The sequence below is a fragment of the Planococcus citri genome, chromosome 5 (genome assembly GCF_950023065.1).
Source record: "Planococcus citri chromosome 5, ihPlaCitr1.1, whole genome shotgun sequence".
In the NCBI taxonomy this organism is placed as follows: domain Eukaryota; kingdom Metazoa; phylum Arthropoda; class Insecta; order Hemiptera; family Pseudococcidae; genus Planococcus; species Planococcus citri.
Window position 1 is genome coordinate 33,284,830 of NC_088681.1, and position 21,842 is coordinate 33,306,671.

The 21,842-nt window shown below is 33.1% G+C and overlaps 4 protein-coding genes across 10 annotated transcripts in view; 2 read left to right on the forward strand and 2 right to left on the reverse strand.

The window, feature by feature from the left end:
• The window catches only part of tws (protein phosphatase 2 regulatory subunit tws), a 40,184-nt gene extending 39,520 nt beyond the window's left edge, over nt 1-664 (reverse strand). Inside the window, exon 1 of the mRNA XM_065367992.1 lies at nt 367-664. The gene's annotated coding sequence lies outside the window, so the exon portion shown is untranslated. The remainder of the gene's footprint in view (nt 1-366) is intronic.
• A 1,304-nt stretch (nt 665-1,968) lies between these two features.
• TAF1B (TATA box-binding protein-associated factor RNA polymerase I subunit B) lies at nt 1,969-9,319 on the forward strand. 7 transcript variants are annotated; one of them, XM_065367997.1, is made up of 16 exons: nt 1,969-2,152; nt 3,712-3,754; nt 4,269-4,346; nt 4,427-4,546; nt 5,905-6,067; nt 6,150-6,257; nt 6,332-6,425; nt 6,509-6,707; nt 6,780-6,954; nt 7,039-7,163; nt 7,239-7,490; nt 7,561-7,778; nt 7,864-8,059; nt 8,137-8,336; nt 8,414-8,639; nt 8,711-9,319. In XM_065367997.1, the coding sequence occupies exons 6-16, from the start codon at nt 6,162-6,164 to the stop codon at nt 9,252-9,254; spliced, it is 2,325 nt and encodes a 774-aa protein (XP_065224069.1). In that variant the 5' UTR covers nt 1,969-2,152; nt 3,712-3,754; nt 4,269-4,346; nt 4,427-4,546; nt 5,905-6,067; nt 6,150-6,161; the 3' UTR covers nt 9,255-9,319. The 7 variants fall into 7 exon arrangements, with proteins under 7 accessions (XP_065224069.1, XP_065224068.1, XP_065224070.1 ...); XM_065367996.1 differs by having other exon boundaries at nt 4,269-4,317; XM_065367998.1 differs by having other exon boundaries at nt 4,269-4,317; nt 4,432-4,546.
• Nucleotides 2,152-4,264, forward strand: LOC135848192 (U1 small nuclear ribonucleoprotein 70 kDa-like). Its single transcript, XM_065368019.1, has one exon. The coding sequence runs from the start codon at nt 2,294-2,296 to the stop codon at nt 3,428-3,430; it is 1,137 nt and encodes a 378-aa protein (XP_065224091.1). The 5' UTR covers nt 2,152-2,293; the 3' UTR covers nt 3,431-4,264.
• A 355-nt stretch (nt 9,320-9,674) lies between the features above and the next one.
• Nucleotides 9,675-12,025, reverse strand: Non2 (upstream activation factor subunit spp27 homolog Non2). The gene is made up of 7 exons (XM_065368023.1): nt 11,867-12,025; nt 11,301-11,391; nt 11,001-11,235; nt 10,757-10,921; nt 10,536-10,676; nt 10,396-10,450; nt 9,675-10,322 (listed from the first exon to the last, which is right to left on the reverse strand). Exons 1-7 carry the CDS (start codon nt 11,907-11,909, stop codon nt 10,261-10,263), a joined length of 792 nt encoding a protein of 263 aa, XP_065224095.1. The 5' UTR covers nt 11,910-12,025; the 3' UTR covers nt 9,675-10,260.
• Nucleotides 12,026-21,842: the final 9,817 nt, after the last annotated feature.

Sequence of the window (21,842 nt, forward strand, 5' to 3'; positions counted from 1 at the left end):
AAGGTAATTTATTTGAAAGAAATTTCTAACGTGATATTTGAAGGAGGAGAAAATGCAAATAAAAATATGATACACATGACAAGATGACAAGAAATGTCAAAACACGTAATCTGAGGAGGAAAACTAAATTAGAAACAATACTGGCGCCTGAGAAACTGGAGTTGATTTTCGTTTTTGTAGAGTCAAATTTCAGGGTGAATAATTCTCAATACAGCATCTATACGCTAATTTAAACTCTCGTATCAAGAAATTTTCATACTTACTAAACAAGTTTGTGTATAATTACTCAACCAGGAAAAGATCTTTTCAACATGTTGAAAATAAATAATAATGCAGACATAAAGAAAAATGTATAAAACAACTTACCACAAAAGTACGAAGAAAAAAATGATATCTTCTTACGCCGTAATGATGTTAAAGCAATATAAAACATTAAAAAACACAATAACTAAAGAATTCAAGTCGAAAATTCAAATAAATAAATTAAATTACTTCGGTATAAAACTATACCATTGAGAAAAAAAATGTAAATACAAGAATTGCAATACAATGCACTTTAATTTATCATCCGAAAGTTCAATATATCATCAATTCATAAAAAGCACCATTCGCTGCACTCGCAAAAATTATCTGATCAAAAGAGGCGACTCGTGATGACTAACATGAGCGTCTATGGAAACAACAGTGTGTCGTGTCAGTCGTGTGTCACATATTCTTCGTAAAGTTTTAGATTAGGGAAGTATACGCATACGCCATTTTGGTTCGACACAACGGATGTAAACAACATTAGAACGTATGTACGCATACAATCTTACGTGTAAAAAATGCAATTTTTTCGATTGTTCGCGGGTTCGGGTGAATTTGTAAGTAGTTTCCAGCTAAAGACAATGAAATTTCCTATCGATTGATGTTAAATTTTTGTTATTTCGCGCAAAATTGACGATTTTCTGAATACTTATATTATCCGATTTTTTCATACTATATGTGTCAACTTTAAACTAAAAATACTCGAAATCTTCAGTGAACACACAGGTATTTTAATACAGCAAAACGTTCGTTATTTTATCCTTTTTAAAATGGGTCTTTACCGAAAGCTCTACCTTCTACCGTTCAAAAATTCTTGAAGATCAAAGTTGCGGAAAATGTTCTACAATCAACACTAAGTGACTGATAACAGTGATAACACAATTTGAACACTTTCCGCAACTTTGATCTTCAAGAATTTTTGAACGGTAGAAGGTAGAGCTTTCGGTAAAGACCCATTTTAAAAAGGATAAAATAACGAACGTTTTGCTGTATTAATATACCTATGTGTTCGTTGAAAATTTTGAGTAATTCTAGTTCAAAGTTCAATACTTACCATCCGCGGTTGGTTTTTGCATTGTTTTCGCAACTTTAAACTTCTACAACTTTTGAACGGTTGCATGTAGAGCTTTCGATAAACACTCATTTTAAAGACGAAGAAATTACGAACATTTTGCTGTATTAAAATACCTGTGTGTTCACTGAAGATTTCGAGTATTTTTAGTTTAAAGTTGACACATATAGTATGAAAAAATCGGATAATATAAGTATTCAGAAAATCGTCAATTTTGCGCGAAATAACAAAAATTTAACATCAATCGATAGGAAATTTCATTGTCTTTAGCTGGAAACTACTTACAAATTCACCCGAACCCGCGAACAATCGAAAAAATTGCATTTTTTACACGTAAGATTGTATGCGTACATACGTTCTAATGTTGTTTACATCCGTTGTGTCGAACCAAAATGGCGTATGCGTATACTTCCCTAATCTAGAACTTTAATTCTTCGGATTGATCCGTATGTTTCCGAGCTTACTCGTTTGACTTGTGTTTTTTTTCAAAACAAAAAATCATGTGTTTCTGTTTAGTGTTTGTGTGTAGTGTGTGTGTGTGTTCGTTCGTTCGTTCATTCGTGAATCCTCGAGACCTCTTTACCTTTCTATGGCCATATTGTGACCAGACCTGATGAGGTTGAACGTGAAAATGAAAAATGGAATATCATAAAAATAAAATTTGGAGACGATGAGTTGATTAGATCAATCATTCTCGAAATTTAACGCATTTCTTTTTAAAAAGTGTAAAGTTGAATTGCAATAGTATCATTTTAAAGTCATATTTGTGATCAGGTTAGTTGATTCATTATTGTTTTGAAAAAGTATTACGTTAAAATTAATTTATTGTGTAATCCGCATTCGTGCGATTGACAAAGACAAGTTACCAATGTCCTCTACGTGAAAGTATAACTCAGGTAACTATCGACTTAAACAATGACTCAGTACTTGCCGCCCAATTTGCTCGCTCTTTTCAACCCAAGAGATCCGATTCCATATCTGCCTCCAACTAATAAGCTACCGTACGAAAAGAAGAACCGAGGCTATGTCGGCGTAGCGGATTTCATAAAGTACTTCGAAGATCCAAAGGATACACCACCTCCGGTAAAAGTCGAAACGCGAGATGAACGTAAAGAACGAAGAAAACGCGAACGAGCCGAACAAGTCGCTTATAAATTAGAACAAGAAATCGCTATGTGGGATCCGCATAATGTACGTAACGCTACCACCGACGCCTTTAAGACTTTGTTCGTTGCTCGTATCAATTACGATACATCGGAATCCAAGTTACGTCGTGAATTCGAAGTGTACGGCCCAATCCGTAAAATAATCCTAGTTCAAGATGCTGATTCTGGTAAAGCTAAAGGATACGCTTTTATCGAATACGAACACGAACGTGACATGCATACCGCTTATAAACACGCCGATGGTAAAAAAATCGACGGAAGACGTGTACTTGTAGACGTAGAACGTGGTCGTACCGTCAAAGGTTGGCTACCGAGAAGACTGGGTGGTGGATTGGGTGGCACTAGACGTGGCGGTGCCGATGTAAATCTCAAACATTCTGGCCGAGAAGATAACGAAAGAGAACGCGAACGATATAGGCTCGAAAGAGAAGAATCTACCGTACGTGACAGACCTGACAGAAGACGAGGAACAGGAGGAGGTAGCGTCATCGACGTCGATCGTGATCGTCGGAGATCGCATCGTAGCAGAAGTCGCGAAAAGCGACGCAGGTCTAGGAGTCGTTCGAGAGATCATCGCCGTAGAGAAGACGGCGAAAGGGACAGAAAACGTAAAAGGAGTAGGTCTCGTGATAGGGATCGTAAGGATAAAGAAAACAGAGATCGTAGGGATAGGGACAGAGATAGGGATAGAGATCGTGATAGAGAAAGTAAAAGGGGTATTATTGACTCGAAAGAAAAAGTTAGAATTAAAATGGAACCTCCTGACGATTACCCGGATTATTCGAATTTCAATTATAATTACTCCTCTGGCAATGTAAAGGAGGAAAAAGAGGAAAAACCAGGTTCAGTTTTACATTCTTCTTCTACTACGCAGGCCGATAAATGAGTTATCGTGAAAATGTAAATTTTTATTCATTTCTTTACTATGTAATGTATTTTGAAATTTGGGAACGCAGTTTCATCGACTACTCATTCTGATCTCTTCTCGAGTATTGCGAAATACTCGATTTTATCGGTCGTATTTTCGGCCTATTGTAGATATTTATTAGTGAGGCAATTTTTGTGGTTTTTTCTGAGTATTTTATGAAATTGCGTTCAAATTTGTACCAATGTTTAACTTATTATCTTAATGTATATTATTTAAAACATTTTGCTTTCGTATTGCAGTAAGAATGTGCGGTGTACAAAACGGTTTTACATTTGCGTATATGTAAGTACTGAATTTTTAATTCATCAAATTGTTTAATTTTATGTAGTTATTACATATTTTAAATTTGAATCACAATTTGTAATTTGAATTTCATTCAAGTTACAAATTGTTCTAAATTTTCTCATTTTTGAAAATGGCCTAAACCAAGAAGTAAGTAATTGAGAAAGGTAATGTTTTTATCGTTCATTTTTGCTATTTATAAATTTTTTAATTTTCAACTTGATTGCCAAAATTACTGCAATAATTTGTTTTCTTATCATCATTGCTACGGTGTAAGTATGGTAATGTATCGAAAGGTTTCGACTACCTATTCGCATTTACTGCGGTACGATGTTCGAAAGTAAGTTGTAATAAGTAAGCTAAGGATTTACTGTTGTAGTATTTTATGCTCGGCTGCTGTAACGCTGTATAAAAAGGTAATAATCGATGATTTGTTAGCAGAAACGGTAAATACAAATAAGCAAAAATGTAGTGTAATCTTGCAATAAAGCAACTTTATTTTTTAATGTTTCAGATCGTTTGATATCATTCCAGTTCTATTAAGGTCGAATCATAGGCATAACGTATGTTATTTTTTTTCCTCGATTACGCAGTAAATTAATTTCATTTCGTTTGGGTATTTATAATCTTATATTTACTGAAATAATAATTTTGAATTCTATACTTTTCAAGGTCAGTGAGTGTATGGCAGTTCCTAATGTTTATTTTAGGAGATCTGCATTGTCGTCACTTATAAAATTTGAAATTTTAACGAAGATAACTGTGGACCGAACGTAGAGTAGGTATGATGAGGTATGAAAATTTCCAAATTTATTCGGTTATAATCTTTAAATTTTCGTGTAGTCAGCAATTCTTCGGTAAAATTGTAATTTCTGCTTGTTGAAAATCCGAATTTTTTAAACCGGATTTTCTTTGCATTTGAATTAAATACTTTTTCATCTGTTTGAATTGCTGACTGTACAATAAACAGCTGTTTGAAAATTCAGTCAATTTCTCCAGTTCGTGGTTTTACCTTCCTGGTGAAATATGAAATTTAATAATGGATGTGGGAAGGATCGTCAAGTTCAGGTAATTGGGTAAAATGGGATGAGATGCGTGGATCATTGTTCAGGTATTATTGTAGGTATTTTATGTATTTGCGTAATTCGTTGTCGTAACACTACGACTGATCAGGTTGAAAGTCGAAGACTTCGTTTTGTTTTATAGATGATTGAATTTCAAATGTGTTTACTTTATCGATTTGGTAAGTTCCAAGATCAGGCGCATAGCCAAACCGATCGTACTGTATGTACCTGCGCCGCCAATTTATTGAATTATTCGATAATGTTTTTGCATTTTCCCCCAATTTACTTGCATTTTCTTTGCAAGGTACCCGATTGTTGGTTCGAAAGTTTCGTGGATACGTTGATAAATGAAATGACGAGTGACTAGCGAGTCATTGGCAGATATGTTCATCATTTTATCTATTTATTCCGTTGCGAATTCGCCATGAATTTCAAAATCAGAGTAATCCATCCATTTAATTGGACATTATTTTTTTCTTCAGGGAAGACTTCAGAATCCTCGAAAAAACAAGTACCTCCTTACCTCCACTTGTACATAGAATGTAGATAATGAGAGATGGTATAGTAGGCAATCGTGCAAACTGCAAAATGCAAAAATTGCGAAAACAAGAAAAAAATTGACGAAAATGGATGATTTTTGTTAATTTTTTATTGTTAATTTGTCAAAGCTGAAGTCGACCAGTATGATCAATTGATCAATCAATCGAGTCACGAGTGGTAGTTTTTTGGTTTCTTGTTTTGTTGTTTCAGTTACGGTTTGGTAGGTCATTGCAGGTCGAGTAGGTTTTTTGTCATTGTAAGGATGGAAATACTCGTTCTTTTTGTTATTGACTCTTTCGAGTTTCGAGAGTCTTCTGCGCACGCCGTATGCCGTATCTACTATGCGCTGCACATGGTGCTGGAGGACATGTGAGCTTTTTTTCTTATCATCATAGTGAATACGAAAGTTCGAAGTTGGAGTTTTGATTGAGTCTGTAATTGAGTCTCAGAAAAGTTACCCAATGTCGGTTTCATTTATTGTATCTGCATTGTTCATATTACATTATATGTGTTTATTCATGTTTCATGTCGTTTTGGTGTTTACAGTTGTGGTTGGTTTATGAGAAGGAAACCCAGACCAGAAGAAACAAGTGATCAAAACTTGAAACTGCTTGATACCAATTGGTAGTTTGATTTTTTTCGAGTATGAGCTATCGTAAACTACTCCTACTCCTACCTTCCTGATTTGTGGCGATATCATCCGAGACAAGTAATATTACATTCATGTGTTTTTTTTGTCTGAATTCCCTTTTCCTACTTGGGTACACACTAATTTTTCTTGTAAAATATAGGTGGTTTTCATCATGTCTCAATTACCGGCTTGCCAAGTCTGTGGCTGTTTATCCTATAATAAAGTTTCTGGTTTTTACGTTTGCGCAAATTGTGACACTCAATCGCAAGTAAAGAGCTATACCATCAATATTATTTTCAATTACTTATTCTTATTTATCTAACCATTCTCTGTTTTCTATAGGAAATACAAGTGCAGTTATTCGATTTTAATATTAATCAAAGGCAAGAAGAAGCTGAAGAACGTGAGGAAGTTGCTTCTCAAGTAACGCAGAAAGGTAGCAAATTTAGTTGACTAGTTGGTGTATATTTTCAAACTTTACGTACGATGTTTTCTTATTGGTTGTCGTGGTGTGTTTAGAAAGACCGTTAACTTCATGGGAAATTTATAATATTACTCTGAAACAAATCATCGAAGAACTGATCAGTTTGGGAGCTTCGTCCCAACTAAAAGTAGTTGCGTTTCAGATATGGGCCACGTATTTGCAAAAGGCTAACGTTGCTTTTTTTTCAAAGCAAATTGATAAATTACCCCCTTTACCGTTGGGGTTTAAATCTAGGTACTTACTGTATTTATTTGATTTTTCTTGTAAAGAAAACCGATTACTTTATAACACGTATTATGGTTGCAGTGATGCTAAAATTTTATATGGGATATCAAATTTGAGAAAATTGCTTTACAAAGATGTAAAGTACAAGAAAAAGAAGAAGGATGACGATTCGGAAGTCGATGTTAATGTGGATTCATCTTCTACGTCTTCCAACGCCGAATCGGTGGTAACGTTGAGAAGTTTACGTAGAAAGCAAGTTAGTGGTTTTTTTTATTTTCTCCAAGGTTCAAGTATCGAAGTCTGTATTTTTTCTAAAAAAAATTTTTTTTTTTTTTATTAGCGTAAACTTGCACAATCAGAATTGAGTGAATCTTCTGTCAATGAAGAGTCGATGATTTCTCATAACGAATCTTTGCAAACTTTAGGCTCAGATAGAAATAAAAGAAAAAAAATAAAACATAAGACGTACGTGTACATCATAATATGGTTTGCGTTAATCGTTCAACAACAAAATATTCATATTATTTTTTTTCTGTTTAGAGTTTCGTTCAAATCTACTACTCGAAGAATTTTAAAAGACATGATAACTGCTGTTAAAAAAACAAAAGATTTAAAGAAAAACGATATGCTATTGCGAAAAGTAAAACATGCGGTTGAGAAGCGAATCAACGATCCTAAACGTAATCCTGGTGCTGGTAGTGATATGGTAATAACGTTTTCTACCGTTATCTCTGTTATACGTATAGCACTATCGCTCCTCGGTGATGATATTCAATTAGGCGATATAATGAGGTATTTTTTACACTGCATTAAAATGTGTGAAATTGAATGTTATGTATTACGATTGTTTTTGAACTTCTAGGTGGATCGGTGAGGGCCATGTTTCGTATTCTTTGAAGAATAATCCTATCTCTTCTTCGGAAAATTCTGATGGATGTGAATTAGACTTGAAAATTTGTAATAGAAATGGATTTCAAACTGATATTGAAAATGTCACCAAAAGTCTCGGTTTTAAGGATATACCCACTCCTAATTTATACAATTTGGCGGACAGATATTGTCAAGAGCTGTGTTTACCAGGTGAATATTGAAATAGAAAACAATCTTACTTTTCGAATATTGAAATCAATTATTTAATGTTTGCAATTTCGTTTTCCTTCTTTAGACGAGTTCGTGAATTACGTTCACGGAATAATGAATGTTTTTGAACCAAAAATGAATTATTCGGAGTATGACTATAGGATATTTCCGAATTATGAATGCCGTGTCTTAGCCTATATTCTGTTCGCCTTCAAACTTCTATTTTCTTTGGATGGTATCACTGAAAGAAAACAGTCAGAATTTGCTGATCGTGTCAACGAGTAAACAGATTCTTATCCTATTGATGAAGAAAAGGATACTCGACGATTTATCCTAACGCTGTATTTTATTTTCACAGATTACATTCCACAAAGACTGAACTTCCGTCGCTATTTAGCTGGAATGCCTGGGTGCGATATATCGAGTGTCGTAAGGCAATTCTATCAAAATATGATCCTATCGTTAATAATCATGCTTATCAAGGACGAATCGACAATAAATATACATTCTTGAAGCAATGGAACAAATTGAAACGACAAACTCCTCTACAATCTTTACGTAATAATCAAAAAAGTTCTTATTAATCGCATTCATCAGTTCGTGTCTTGATGTATATATATTTTTTTAATACGTAGCTATCAACGAAGTTTTAATTACTTCGGTTACCGACACCTTGAAAAAAATCACTTGCGATGAAGAACGTACGCTGAATATAGTGTTTCCTGCGTCGCTTACTCCTCAAACAGCGTGTATAACTCATTTACAAAATAATTATCCGCAATTAATCGAACCTGATGCGAGAACAATATTGGAAAATAAGTTCACCAATTGTTCCATACTTCATTTGTTAGATCATCAGTGGTGAGTGTTTACCATTTTAACAAATTTTAAATCAGTAAAACCCATTAGTCCTTATTATGTGTATTTCGCAGGTGTCAGGATATTGCTGCAGCGTGTGACACAGTCGTCAAATTCGTTGACGGTATCGCTGAAGTAGATACAAAGTCGTATAAGGATGAGGAATCCGATATACCCATCTTGTCTAAATCTACCACTGTCCCGGCCTATGCACCGACAAAAGTTCGAGTCATAGACGACGAATCCGCTGGAAGAAATCGATCGGTTCATCGCCCTCAAAAATGTAAAAATTTCAAGTATACTTTTGAATCATTCGAAGATCTCGAGCCACAGTCCAACTCGGCCGATTCGTTTAAAATTTACAACCCGGCAGCGCAATATTGGTTTTTTCACGAATACTCTCGAAGCACGTCTAATGAACAGTTCAAAGAACTATCCGAAAATAATTTATCCGAATCTTTCAATTGGTTGTTAAAAGAGTTGGCTAATATGGTGATTAGCGACGTTAAAGATTTATACGAGGAATTGGCCACTATAGAAGCAGTTATGTATTCGATGTTCGTAGAAGGAGATTATTCCTACCAGTGCCCTTTTACTGTGTATCCATTGGAATGGTGATTTGTCGTTTTGTATAGATTTTTTCAAATGCCTAATAAATTGTATCTCGTTGTTTTCGTTTCATATCTGCGCCATTTTTTTCTCCAAGTATGCTTAAGTTTTGTACACTTGAACGTGTTGCGAGATAAATTCACTTCGAATAAATCATTTTATCGACTTCACACCTGAATTCAAAATGAAAAAACTTGTTATTGAATATTGTATCGATGTTATTGACAATCGACAGACTACTAACGAAGAACACCTATCGAGGTATTTATGGCATTTTCTGAAGTGGACCGTTACGTCAATATGAAACCAGGGGATAATACAGACACACTTGAGCTTTCGTTTCAAAACTTCAACACGACTTCTCAAAAGTGTTTCTCCATCCTTTTTCTTACAAGTTGTCGAAAAAAATTTCAAATAAAAATCAATTCGTTTATCCGTACATAAATATTTGTATTGAGAAGAAATACTCCTGACTAAAAATACACTTCAAAGTAATATTAAAAGTTTGCTTCATTTGAAATTAAAACTTAAAATGTAAAAATGCATACTGCTCAACTTATAATATGTATATAAAAAAAAGAGAAAAGGAATTAAAACGCCAGTGCAAGAATGATTCACACTATACGACCTTACGATTATCTCTTACTTCAATTTTTTCTATAAATAATAAGTTAAACAATAAAAGCGCTAAACAATTCAATAGCGTAAGTTAAAACATGATACACAAAATAAAGAGAAAAACTCATATTATCCAACCCAATAATGACCGTGTGAACGTTTTTACGAGTTATTTTACACTATTTTGAAAAGTATTTCCAAAAGTTTACAAAACCAGTAGAAGGTAGGTAAAAATACCCGAAGCGACAATAAAGACACTAGTCATCATAATTTTACACAACAAAGAAACAACGGTGAAAAAAAATTAACAACCCAGTTGTTAGGTCAAAAATAATGTCTAAAGTACAGCACAGTCAGGAAAAAAAATACTAGCGGACACGGAAATCGAATGAACAACTTAATCTACAAAATGATTCTTCAAAAATTTCATCATTCCGAACGTACGGAAACGCTTGACTCCTGTAAAACAAATATAAAATTACATATCACAAAGGATAATTTTTAGAATTATTCGAATCCACTCGATACTAACCGATAACTTTAAGAAGGTCATCATCACAAATAGCGAATTGTTTATTTTTAGGATCCTGCAATGAGAATAAAACGAATTATTTTTTAACATGATAATGAAGTAACAAGTCATGAAGTGAAAATGGTGAAATATACACTCACATAAAGATTACGTTCTTTAATAATAGCCCATATTCTTTTAACAACCTCATGCCGGGGCATCTGATCTTCACCAACGAGAGCAGCTAATTCGGGACTTAAATTGACCGGTCTGGTGTATCCACCGCCACCTCGTTTAGCGCCCTGCAACAAAGATGATTTTAATACATCGAATAAAAAATTTATGAAAATCATTTCACATTGTAGGACAGCTTGACACTTACGGGAGCTTTCTTGGCTGCAGAAGCACGTCCTTTCTTTTTACCTTTACCCCAATCTTCATCGCTGTCATCATCAGAGCCACCCTTCTTCTTTCTACCACCAGCACCACGTTTAGCAGCACCTTTCTTGGCAGATTTCTTTTTCGGGGAGTATTCGTCGTCACCTTCCTACAAAATTGAAAAGCGTTATAATATCACGATAGGTACCAAAGAATTATTATACTTAATTTAAGAAAATTATACGTACATCGTCAGAGGCTTCTTCACTTTCATCGCTAGAGGCGGCCTTACGTTTAGCCGGAGCTGCTTTCTTCGGGGCACTTCGTTTCGGTTTTTTCTCTTCTTCCTCTTCTTCATCTTCCTCGTCTTCTTCGTTGTCATCATCGTCTTCGTCGTCGTCATCTTCAGCGTTACCGTTTTTCTTACTCTTGCTTTTGTCGCTGTCGATAAATTCCATAACTAATTCGTCTACTTCTTTTCTCCTGCAATAAAAACCTCGATTAGTTCAGAAAACACAAACACATTCAATTTTCAAAAAAATGTGTACCTAGAAGCGAGGTCGATGTCGAGCTTCTTTTCGATTTCTTGTCTCACTTTTTTAGATGTGATGGAGCCTAGATCGGCGTCTTTTAAAACGGCTGAAAATATTCAACATGTGTGTAAGACAATGGAAAATAACGTAATTTTAATGCTACAAACACATAGGATGACAGTTGAAACACATGGGGAGAAATTTAACTGATATATTCGAGAAACACCCACATTACGTAAAACTTCCATTAAATATCGTTATTTTATTGAAATTGTAATGGGCATGTGTCGAGGACAAGTACGAATATTACTAAAAATACGTATTACTAATAGAATTAAAGATACAGAATGTGTTTCATAGGTGTTTTGCGATTAAAATGCCTAAAAAACACATCGATTAAAGTTGTAATATCATAAAAACACGTATTCCCATAGTGGCGTCTATTCCATATACCTAGTAGCCATTACTGTATTGTTGTTGTGGAAATACATTGTAAACATAGCAATAAACGTTTGTTTTCGCATATACCTAATCCTAAGTTAAATTACTTAATTCTAATTGAAATAAATTGAATATATTACCCGCGATTTCCTTTTTCAACTCTTCTTTACTAATATCTGACATTTTGCCGGTTTTAATGGAGATGTTATACCTAAATTAACAAACAATCCAAGAAGCAACAAAACGAAGTAACGTTCTTTCTCTATATGCATAAGCTACACGAAAGCTTGTGTGTGGTATTGAAAGTTGCCGGTTATTCCGCCAATTTTCTTGCTCTACGATGTCACCTACTTTGTGAATGGTAGGCGCTCTATCGAGTAGATGTTCGTAAAAGTTTAAATTATCTCATCGTTCGCTGAAAAAATTCACACTTGGGTGATTAAAAAGCGTAAAAATATGGAAAATATTACTATATTAGTGTAAAAAGATGAATAATAAATGAATTTAATTTGATATTTTACCAAAATTCAGTTTCAAACAACCGCCTAAAAACGACGCGTAGTCAAAAATATCAGCGCGAATTCTTTACCGGCAGCCAATCAACAATTACCGGCAAAGCGGCAACAAAGCTGAATGGAACTCGTTTTGTGGTGGTCCTTGTCTTCTGTTGCTGAAAAAAAACTGTTCTTTTGAAAAAAATGCAAAATAAATTAAATAAAGAAGAATGTGAATTACGAATGAGAAAGGAACACGGTAGCCGTGGTTCTGATTCTGAAAAACTCTCCTTGTAGGTATCTTCAAGTTCAGATTAGATTTACAGAAATCAAGTGTGAGAATATGAGAATGAATAGGACTGTATAATACTAGTGAATAAAATTTACTTATTCGTAAGTAAGAGAATATTGTTTTGAAGGGAAAATATTATTTTTTGAGAGATGATTATTATTTGGATTAATTTACGTGGAATTGTAGAATGGATGAATAAATCGTTGTAGTTTCAGATATCAAACCACTAAATTTGGTAATAAACATTCGTAGGCCTGATTATTTCCAAACATTTTTATTCCGAAACTTTGTTTGTATATACCTATAGGAACTAATTGGTCACTTACGAGTATTAATAAAATTTTATTTCAACTTCGACTTGAAAATGTAAACTTTTGAAAAAAATATTTCAGTTTTAAACTACATACTTACGTAGGTATGATTTAAATGATTCAAATATTGTTATACATAACTACTTTATTTGCGCTTTTTTTTTTTTTTTTTGTAATTTGTAAAAATTAGAGCTCGAACGAGTAATTTTGTTATTCATTATACCAAGGTATAATTGAAACCTAAGAGGAAAAGAGGCTGATGCTGACTTTGGTTTGTACGAAATCTCCTTGATGCATCATATTCCAATCGTTGTGTTGTAACTTACTCATAAAGTTATAATGTATTAGGATTGCATTGAATATATAAGATAAATAAAATTGAAAAGTAAGATTATAATTTATGATAATCTTGGTTTGAAAGCATGCTAGATCAATAGTTGTGATATCAACTGAATATCTACAAAAATTAATACAAAAATAAAAAAGCTTCAAGTGTACCTGCGTAAAAAGCAAACATTTAAAAATATTTTGATAGATTTATCGCATTTCATGCAGATATTTTCAAATTTAATCGAAAAACTGAGAAAGAACCTAATGATGAGAACACTGTACAATGAAGCCCGTGTACAGAGTACATATCAACAATTTTAACCGACCCTTTTTATGAGAAATAATTGAGTTTATTTGCTATTCCATCCAAACATGAAAATTATATTTACAAAAATGATTCTTCTATATTGCCACTCAGCTTTGTTTACAAATTGCAATTAAATTTTCAAGTTCATTCGAATATGGTTTAGCGCCTGTTTGTAAGTTTGAATATACGAAGGGAGCAAAATATTCATGAAAGGAAGGTAAGATCCTCGTTGAAAAGTTAAAAATCCACTGCAGAAAATGCATGCCATTGGTAGTTACAATAATTTTACAAATCGATAAAGTAGTTCAAAATAAAGTAAAAATTATTTTGTAAAAAAAAAAAAAAAAAAACTGCCGACTGTGAATATGACAATTATTTATTCAACTTGAAAATACCTAGTTATTGTTCACTCAACTTGAATAAATTCAAATAAGTTAATCATTCATTATAATTAATAACCAAAAACCACCCAAAAATATAGTTTGATGTAAGTATTTTAAATTTTACATAATATTCAATTAACGGAATACGAATCAGTTGTCCGTTGAGCAATGCAATAAAATACATGTACCTAGTACCTACACCTACGTATCAAAATGTATACCGAATATTAAAATCAACAATTCAACATTTTTCCATTCGAATGGCGCAGGTACTTCATTGTTAATGCCAACCATCATTAAATGTTGCTATATTAAAAGTAATGTTTGCGGTAAATATGACAAGTAGCACTGTTCTTGTCGTTTTCATTTTCCAAATGCGTTCGTCTTTCTGTGAACTTTTTCTTCGTTGCTTGTTATTGTTTATTATTGTTTGACACTTTCAATAAACTTCTAACTGGATGAATCGTCCTCTATATTTTATTAGTTTTATCGAAAAAAAGTTAATGTACAGGAGACTCGCAGTTATATTCTCGTCTTTAGAGTTAGACCACCTAAACGTCCGTCGGACCAATCGACCTAAATTAAATACTTATATTCTCTCTTCATTCCGAATTATTTGACATTTTGAGAATGACCCTGGATACGAATTGCTTCTTCGAATGGAATATTTTTCGATGTCTTGATTAACAAGAACACTAATTTTAGCTGAAACAAGTATTGTTAATCGATAATTTAAATAAGTATTTTTTTTTCGTATAAATAGTTTTTTCAGTGCTACTAATCTCACATTTCAATATTTCATTCGTAAAGTTTGAACAAGTTTTGTTTTTAGGACTAAGTATAAGTTTTTTTTTTTTTACTCAAGACGACTTCTTTAACTGAAATTGTCCATGGAAATACAGTTAGGTATTAGTCGTTTGTCGTGAAAATATAACTGCCTTCAAGTACGTAGTAGGCAATATTTCGTACATTGCTGTACAATATAATGCCAAAAAAAACCTGCAGGAAAAGCGGGGAAGTACTTTAGATACATTTAACAATGTTTTTCTGTTTACATGACATCTATTTACGCATTACGTGTTTATATTACCTACCTCCTAGGTATTTTATATGTATTTTTTATTCGTTATTGGTTTGGTATCAATAATATAAATGGGTATAATTGTAATTCGATGTATGTGGTAAATAAATACATATTATTCAACTAAGAACTAATCTGTATGTAAATTCATAAATTAATTTTGATCATAACCAGATTTGAGTAGATATGTATCGTTCTTATGCATAATTGTTACAACGGGAAAAACCTACTTTCAGAGATCAAAAATAATAAATTAATTTATTTTCTGATTTTCAGCTTGCAACGAAGAAGTAAACGTTGGAAAATTCTTAGTTCATTGTTCGAGAAAGTAAAAATCACCTAAAGAACTATGTAAAAATTTAGTAGCTACCTATATTTTTGCCCGAGAAAAGATTAAGTTTGTAATCGCCAGATTAAAATTTCATAACTCGCAGTTGAAAATACCAAGATGATAAGTTATTACGAAATAAAACCCTAGGTGTAGTTTCAAAAAGGAGTTTAACATGAATGCGCGCGGAATTCACGTATACTGTAGGGAAGGATTAATATAGAATAAAAGGAGTAAAAAAAAATAATAAAAATAAAAATAAAAAAATAAAGCTAAAAAGATGTTTGTAAAAGCCGTTCCCAGCCTTTGGAATTCAAAGGTGTACGTAGGCACTTGGTATATAGACATGAAAAGAAGATTGCTAAGTTAGGGTAGAGTTAAGTATTAAGAAGCCCTTTTGCAGCGTAAATAGGAAAAACATTACTGAGGTCAGTAACCGATTATTACTACGTCACGACTAATAATCCAGGGGTTGTTAAAATAAAGGTTTGATGGGCGGTTTAACTTTTTATTAAAGGAGCAATTATTGTTTAAAGTTTTAATTATGCGGGCTGCGACCATGTTGATGCGTAGTTGGGGTTTTTGATATATTTTATCGTTTTTTGTTTTCTAATTTAGGCATACACATAAATTTTTTAATAATAAATATTCATTTTTTTTTTTAATTTGTATACAGTTAGGCTTGATGAAAATTTCAAAAGGAGAGAAATCAACACTTGATTTATAAAAGACGATTTCATCTTGAAAAAAAACAATAACGAATTTTCACCATTCATCAAGAATTACTGCTATTCGAGTACTTATCTATTCTCCTGTGTGTTCTTATACATCGTGTAATCTAACCATGAATCTAACTAATGCTTGAAGTAGCTGCTAATGAACACAAGTGAGACATTATATGTTAAAAGTAACAACCTGGGTTGCTTATCTGTAAGAAATCTTGTAGTAATATTTGTCATAATTATTGTTAACCATTTGCGGAATGCATGAAAGCACAACGTTAGGTGTACCGACAACACGTATGCACGAATTTCATTTAGCAAAACTAATTAAGTAAGTATGAATGCCTTATATGCTAGCGCTGGTACCTATATCCAACGTAGAATGTACCCAAACCTTCTGTACGCAACTAAAATTCATATGTAGGTATACTTACGTAGGTATTTAATCAATTTAAAATTATTATTTGTGTTCATGGCATAGATAAGCTGTTAAAAAAAATGCAAGTACGTATTGATGGAACATGAAATGAAAGATTTTGCAGTTAGGTACATTGAAGATTTTAAAAGATAAGCACCTATTGGTACTGTATAAGTACCAGTACCTATGTCTGAAGTTCAAAATTTAAATTTAAATTCTGGGCTAAGGTGCATAAACGCATCGAAGATATAAGGTATATGAATAGGACTTATTTGAATGTACAAAACAAACATGATTCTGATATGTGATATGGTTACAGTTTTCGACCTGATGAATGGTGACAATGACAATGATAATATGCAAAATGCATGCAGTGATACTGTAGTACAAATACATAGGTAGGTATTGCGTTGACTGTTCTAGTTGGAATAAATTATTTGACGAAAATGCGGTTTTCAATGCTGCAGTGTTATGTTAGTTAGTTTAACGTTTATTTACCGTTGATGGTTGGAAACACAACTTGGTATCTCGATAAACGAAAAACAAAAATTAAAGGAAGTTGCAAAGTCGATTATTGAAATGCTGTGTACCTGCCTATTTATTCGAGTAGGTATAGTGTTGGATAGGATGTTTATTATTTTACACCAACTTTATATCTAAAGATCATAACGTTTGGCGTTTGGCTGCAGTGTTTGTATTCTTTACAACATTTGCGCAGTAGTTTTTTATAACTTGAAACATCAAGAAAATGAATCCAGTTCCAATTTTCCATCCGTAACAAAATCACAATAATAGAATAATATCAAATTATTCATAATTGCATAAACTTATTACTATACAATACCTTATAGTAGATGGAAAAACAGTGTTTTATTTTTATTATTATTTTTTTTTGTTGATTACCTATATGTATGTTTTAGCCATTCAATTTTTGATTTCACTTTCACATCTTTGGTAATTAGCAAAGTAAGATGCAAGGTATAAGTTGGTGGAAAAATGAGGGAAAAAGGAGAAAATATTTCCGTTGTCAACCTATGTCAACTAAAAGTGAAAAAAAAACTTCAAAAAAAAGCTATAGAAACAATTAAATCAAGTACCCATCTACTCAGGAGGTAGAAAAAACCAGAGATAGAAATTTATTTTGAGACAAGCGGTAGAATGGGAAAGTGGTAAAAATTCGAGGGAAATATAAAATATGTACATAGGTAGTTTTCTTAACATATACATGTTTCTACGAGTTGGAGTTTTGTCCAAAATGTGTTCGACACAGATCTGCGTCACGCTGACTTACCTATTTTGAAAACTTGAAACAATTTGATGAATTTTTCTTAAAGACTTGAAAATATCGATAAATTCTCGACATTATGTCAGATTTTTAAAGAATTTGAAAGAAAATATCCACGTTACCTACTTATTTCTGACATTTCGAGAAGTATCAGACTTCTACAAACTTGGGGAAAATAATAATATGTACATAAATAGTATGTAGATGTACCTTATTTCTATCTTGTTTCACAATATCTTGTCTGACTTTCCAAACTTTAGAAAACATTCCTACAGATTTTTGGCATTTCCTATACTTATGTCAAGCTTTCAAAACTTTTGAAAAAATTACCAATTTCTGAAATACGAGTAAAACATTGAAAAATCAAATTCTGATGTTTACCTATAACTAGCAGTGGCGTAGCCAGGATTTTCTCAAGGAGGGGGCAAAACCAGATTTTTAGGCATGAAAAATCGAAATGAGAGGTAATTTTCTGGAAATCTATTGTAATGTGTGGTGATTTCATGAAAATGAAGGCAAAATTACTGCTCGAGCGAAGCGAGAGCGAAAATTTTTGGAAAAAATGGGTCCAAACAACGAAAAAACGTTCATTTTTGCATGTTTTCTTTCAAATTTTCGCTCTCAAGGGGGGGGCATGGCCCCCTTCGCCCCCCTTGGCTACGCCACTGATAACTAGACTTTTCTGTTCGTTCGCAATTCTAAGCATTGACGAGTTGACTTGAGCAGAGAACATACCCATGATTTAAAAGTTTGATCCAATTTTTCTACCTCAACCTGTTGTCTTCTCTACCTTCTAGGTACGTACTTTATTTTCCAGTTTTTTCCACTTTTAAATAAGCAACCTAAGTTGGCAACGGAAATATTTTTCCTTTTTTCCACCAATTTTCTACCATTTGTTCATTGTATGTAACAGTTGGGTTGGTGTTTCAACCACATAAAGAGAGATAGGTGCTTGGTAAAAAAATAAAATAAAAAAAAAACGAATAAAAAATTAAAAGTTTCGAACTATGAAAAACAAAAACTCAAAACTGACAATAATTATCAACAAAATGAACAAAAAAAAAAATTTAAGTTTGGAGCTTTGAAGGTTGAAAAACAAAAAATGCATAGATAGGTAGCTACTTAAATGTATAGTTATGTAATGTAAAAAAAAGATAAATTAAAAATGCGTTTAAATGATGTAAAAAACAGTGTAATCATTAAAAAATGATTGTGATATCGTTTTTTTTTTTTAAATCAAAAATCCAGTATTTGTCGGATACCTAATAAAACTACATTATCTGACTTTTTGTGGCTGATGGTTAATCGCAAGATGTTGTATTGTATTTTTTTGTTCGGATAATCGGAGTCTGGGAGGTCGGATAATTGGGAGTTTCAAGACAGTCTCTGATTGTAGTCTACTGTAATTTTATCAACAAATAAACAAATCGTCGAGTAAATTCACAAAAAAAACAAAAAACAAAACGAAAACGATTAAAAATTTCAAACTTGAAAGTTTTTGTACATTCATTGATATATAAAAAAATTATGAATTTTTTCAACCTTTGTTCTAAACTTTACATTTTTAAATCGTTTTCGTTATCGACTGTCGAGTAGTTACTTCAGGGGAAAAAAACATGTACAGGGTGCGCAAAAAATATCGAGTACACAGTACAACAAATAAAGTTTTTTATTAAAAAATAAAAATACAGGTTGGCAACTTCAACTTGAAATACATGCATATGATTGGTGGAAAGTCATCACTTCTGTCCAACAATCAATCATGAGCTATGTACATTTATCATTATTATCATTCACTGTGACCAGCTGAAACGTTTAGCAAAAAAAAACTTTTTTGGGGGTACTCGATATTTCTCCGCAGTCAGCACCCAGTGTTTTACAACAGCACCCCATCAACCTACGAGCTGACAAAATAAGGTCCCCAGTGTGCCTGGGGCGCCATTTTCTGTCTTGTTTTTGTTTTGTTTGTTCTTATCACAGATTTGAAATTTGAAGTTTCTGTGTTCAATGTGTTTTTGAGTTTTTGGTGTTTTCGGTTTCGGAATTTCATCTTTCGAGGTGTATGTTTCAAATGGTGAAAAGTGCAATTAATGAAGTGAAAGGTGTAATAGTGATATTGTGATTTACCTAATGATGGTTTAAAAGCTTTTCGAGTGCATCAACTTCAATTCAAATCAATTGCGAGTAAGTTGAAACATTTAAGCTTGACGAACTTTGTATAAGCTATGTTTTCATGAATGTATTTCATGTACATTTAAAAGTAGATACGAGAATGATAAAGATGATCTATTGATCATATTAGATTAGCAAATGCTTCTACTTCGATGCAGCGAAGCCATCCAGCTGATCCAGATCCAGCGAACACCAAAGAGGCTGTGAATTGAAGTTGCGCTTATCATTGTCATTGATAAGAATGATAATAGATCTCACCTACTACGTTACTGAATTTAGTGAATTCAACTTGCTTATCTTTGGTTAAAGAATCAATCTCTATGTGTCATGTATGTAAATTATGAATCGCCATGACAAAATGTACGTGAATCTGCGGAAACGTCAACGCTAATTATATTGGCCAGGGTCGCGTTAGTAGATTCGAAGTAGAAGAAAATAACTCACTCATTCGACGAACACATTTGATATTTTTCACTCTGAATGAGCGTTACGATTATAAAATTTTCATTCGAGCGAACAACACCGTACACTTGGGCGACTCGTCGATGATATTTATGAATAAAACTAATTACTAGAATGATGTCAATCGATCAATAGTACATCCACTTATATGAGTTGTTTCCTTCTTACTGAATGGTTTAAAAGTTCGTATTAAGTTTTATGTGCATAGTTCAAAAGCACTTCCGTCACCCTTTCGGATTGAAAAATAAAATTGAAAATATTCCCCGTTTGCAAGCAATAGGTACTATTAGTATTCATCTTTTTTCTAAAGGAAGTGTGTACAAACATGCATTTCCGTTCGTTAAATTTGGCGTCAATTAATAATTTATCGTTGTACCAGTCATTGCATTATAATTGAGGACCTCATTGCAAAAGTAGCCCTTGTCACATGAACTTTTAGACACGTTTTACTCGATTGCATCTATTGCCAACAGCGGAGATCATGTTGTAATGATGAAATGACCGTCAAGTTAGTCTACCCTGAGTAGCCCTGAGAGGAATTGCTTTATAGAGTTTACATTCATGATACTGGGTACGCTCAAGGGAGAGCTTTGGAGATTGCATAGGTTCATGTGACAAGGGCTACTTTTGCAATGAGCTCCTCAATTAGGTGTATAGTGTACCTACCTACAGTTTCCATTATATAATCAGTAATCATTGGACGCATGAAAAATTCATGCAGATAATATTCCTCGTTGATTCGAGTATCTTATATTTAATCATTAGTAAAATGAGTTTTATGTATAGTTTTTGGTAAACATTAGGTACATTAAATTACGTAGGTCTAGGTATATATATTTTTTTCTGAAAAATTATTTTACGTGGAACGAAAGCCATCATCGTACCGAATGATACCAAGATACTTTAGAAAAAATACCTACTTGGCCAAAGTGCCGACTATTTTTTACTTGAAATGCCCGCCAAGTTGAACATCTTAATTTGACTTCGTCGGTTAGTTTTTATAACTATAAGGGAAAAACTTGAAAAAGCATTTCGAGTTTGTTCGCCGGGTATTCATTTATTTAATGTTGGTAGTTAATTCGTTTAAGGACTTTTTCGTGTTTTAAGGTAATGTTCGTCGTATACCTACGAGTATATACGTACAATACCAAGAGCAAAACTTCTTCCAAATATTAACTTTTAAACAATTCGCGTGCGATTGTAAATGCTCGCAAATGAAACTATTATATTGGGATAAGTATACGCGGAGTTAATTTTATGTTTATTGGGATAGGTCATTATTTAAACCAAGGAACTAGAACATGTCATGCGAGTTTTTTTTCCACGTGATCTTCGTATAGAAACACTGGTCGTAATACCGTTCATCTTGTTTGATACCCTTTTCGAAGTGGTATCGGTTCTATGGCCGCCATCCCAAGATATCGAATGCATTTCCTTTATGTATGTATTTCGATTACCTTCACGTTATCTTTAGGATACCTACAAATAATCTTGCGATTCGGGTTTTCGACAGTTTTAGTCGATGTAGGTA

Coding starts and splice junctions, on each gene's coding strand:
- Non2 (XM_065368023.1), bottom strand. CDS start 11,909: ATGTCAGATATTAGTAAAGAAGAGTTGAAAAAGGAAATCGCGG. Junction 10,451..10,535: donor TTAAAGAACGTAATCTTTAT/GTGAGTGTATAT, acceptor TTCTCATTGCAG/GATCCTAAAAATAAACAATT. Junction 10,323..10,395: donor TGACCTTCTTAAAGTTATCG/GTTAGTATCGAG, acceptor TTTGTTTTACAG/GAGTCAAGCGTTTCCGTACG.
- LOC135848192 (XM_065368019.1), top strand. CDS start 2,294: ATGACTCAGTACTTGCCGCCCAATTTGCTCGCTCTTTTCAACCCAAGA.
- TAF1B (XM_065367997.1), top strand. CDS start 6,162: ATGTCTCAATTACCGGCTTGCCAAGTCTGTGGCTGTTTATCCTATAAT. Junction 7,164..7,238: donor AAAAAAATAAAACATAAGAC/GTACGTGTACAT, acceptor TTTTCTGTTTAG/AGTTTCGTTCAAATCTACTA. Junction 8,060..8,136: donor TTTGCTGATCGTGTCAACGA/GTAAACAGATTC, acceptor TTATTTTCACAG/ATTACATTCCACAAAGACTG.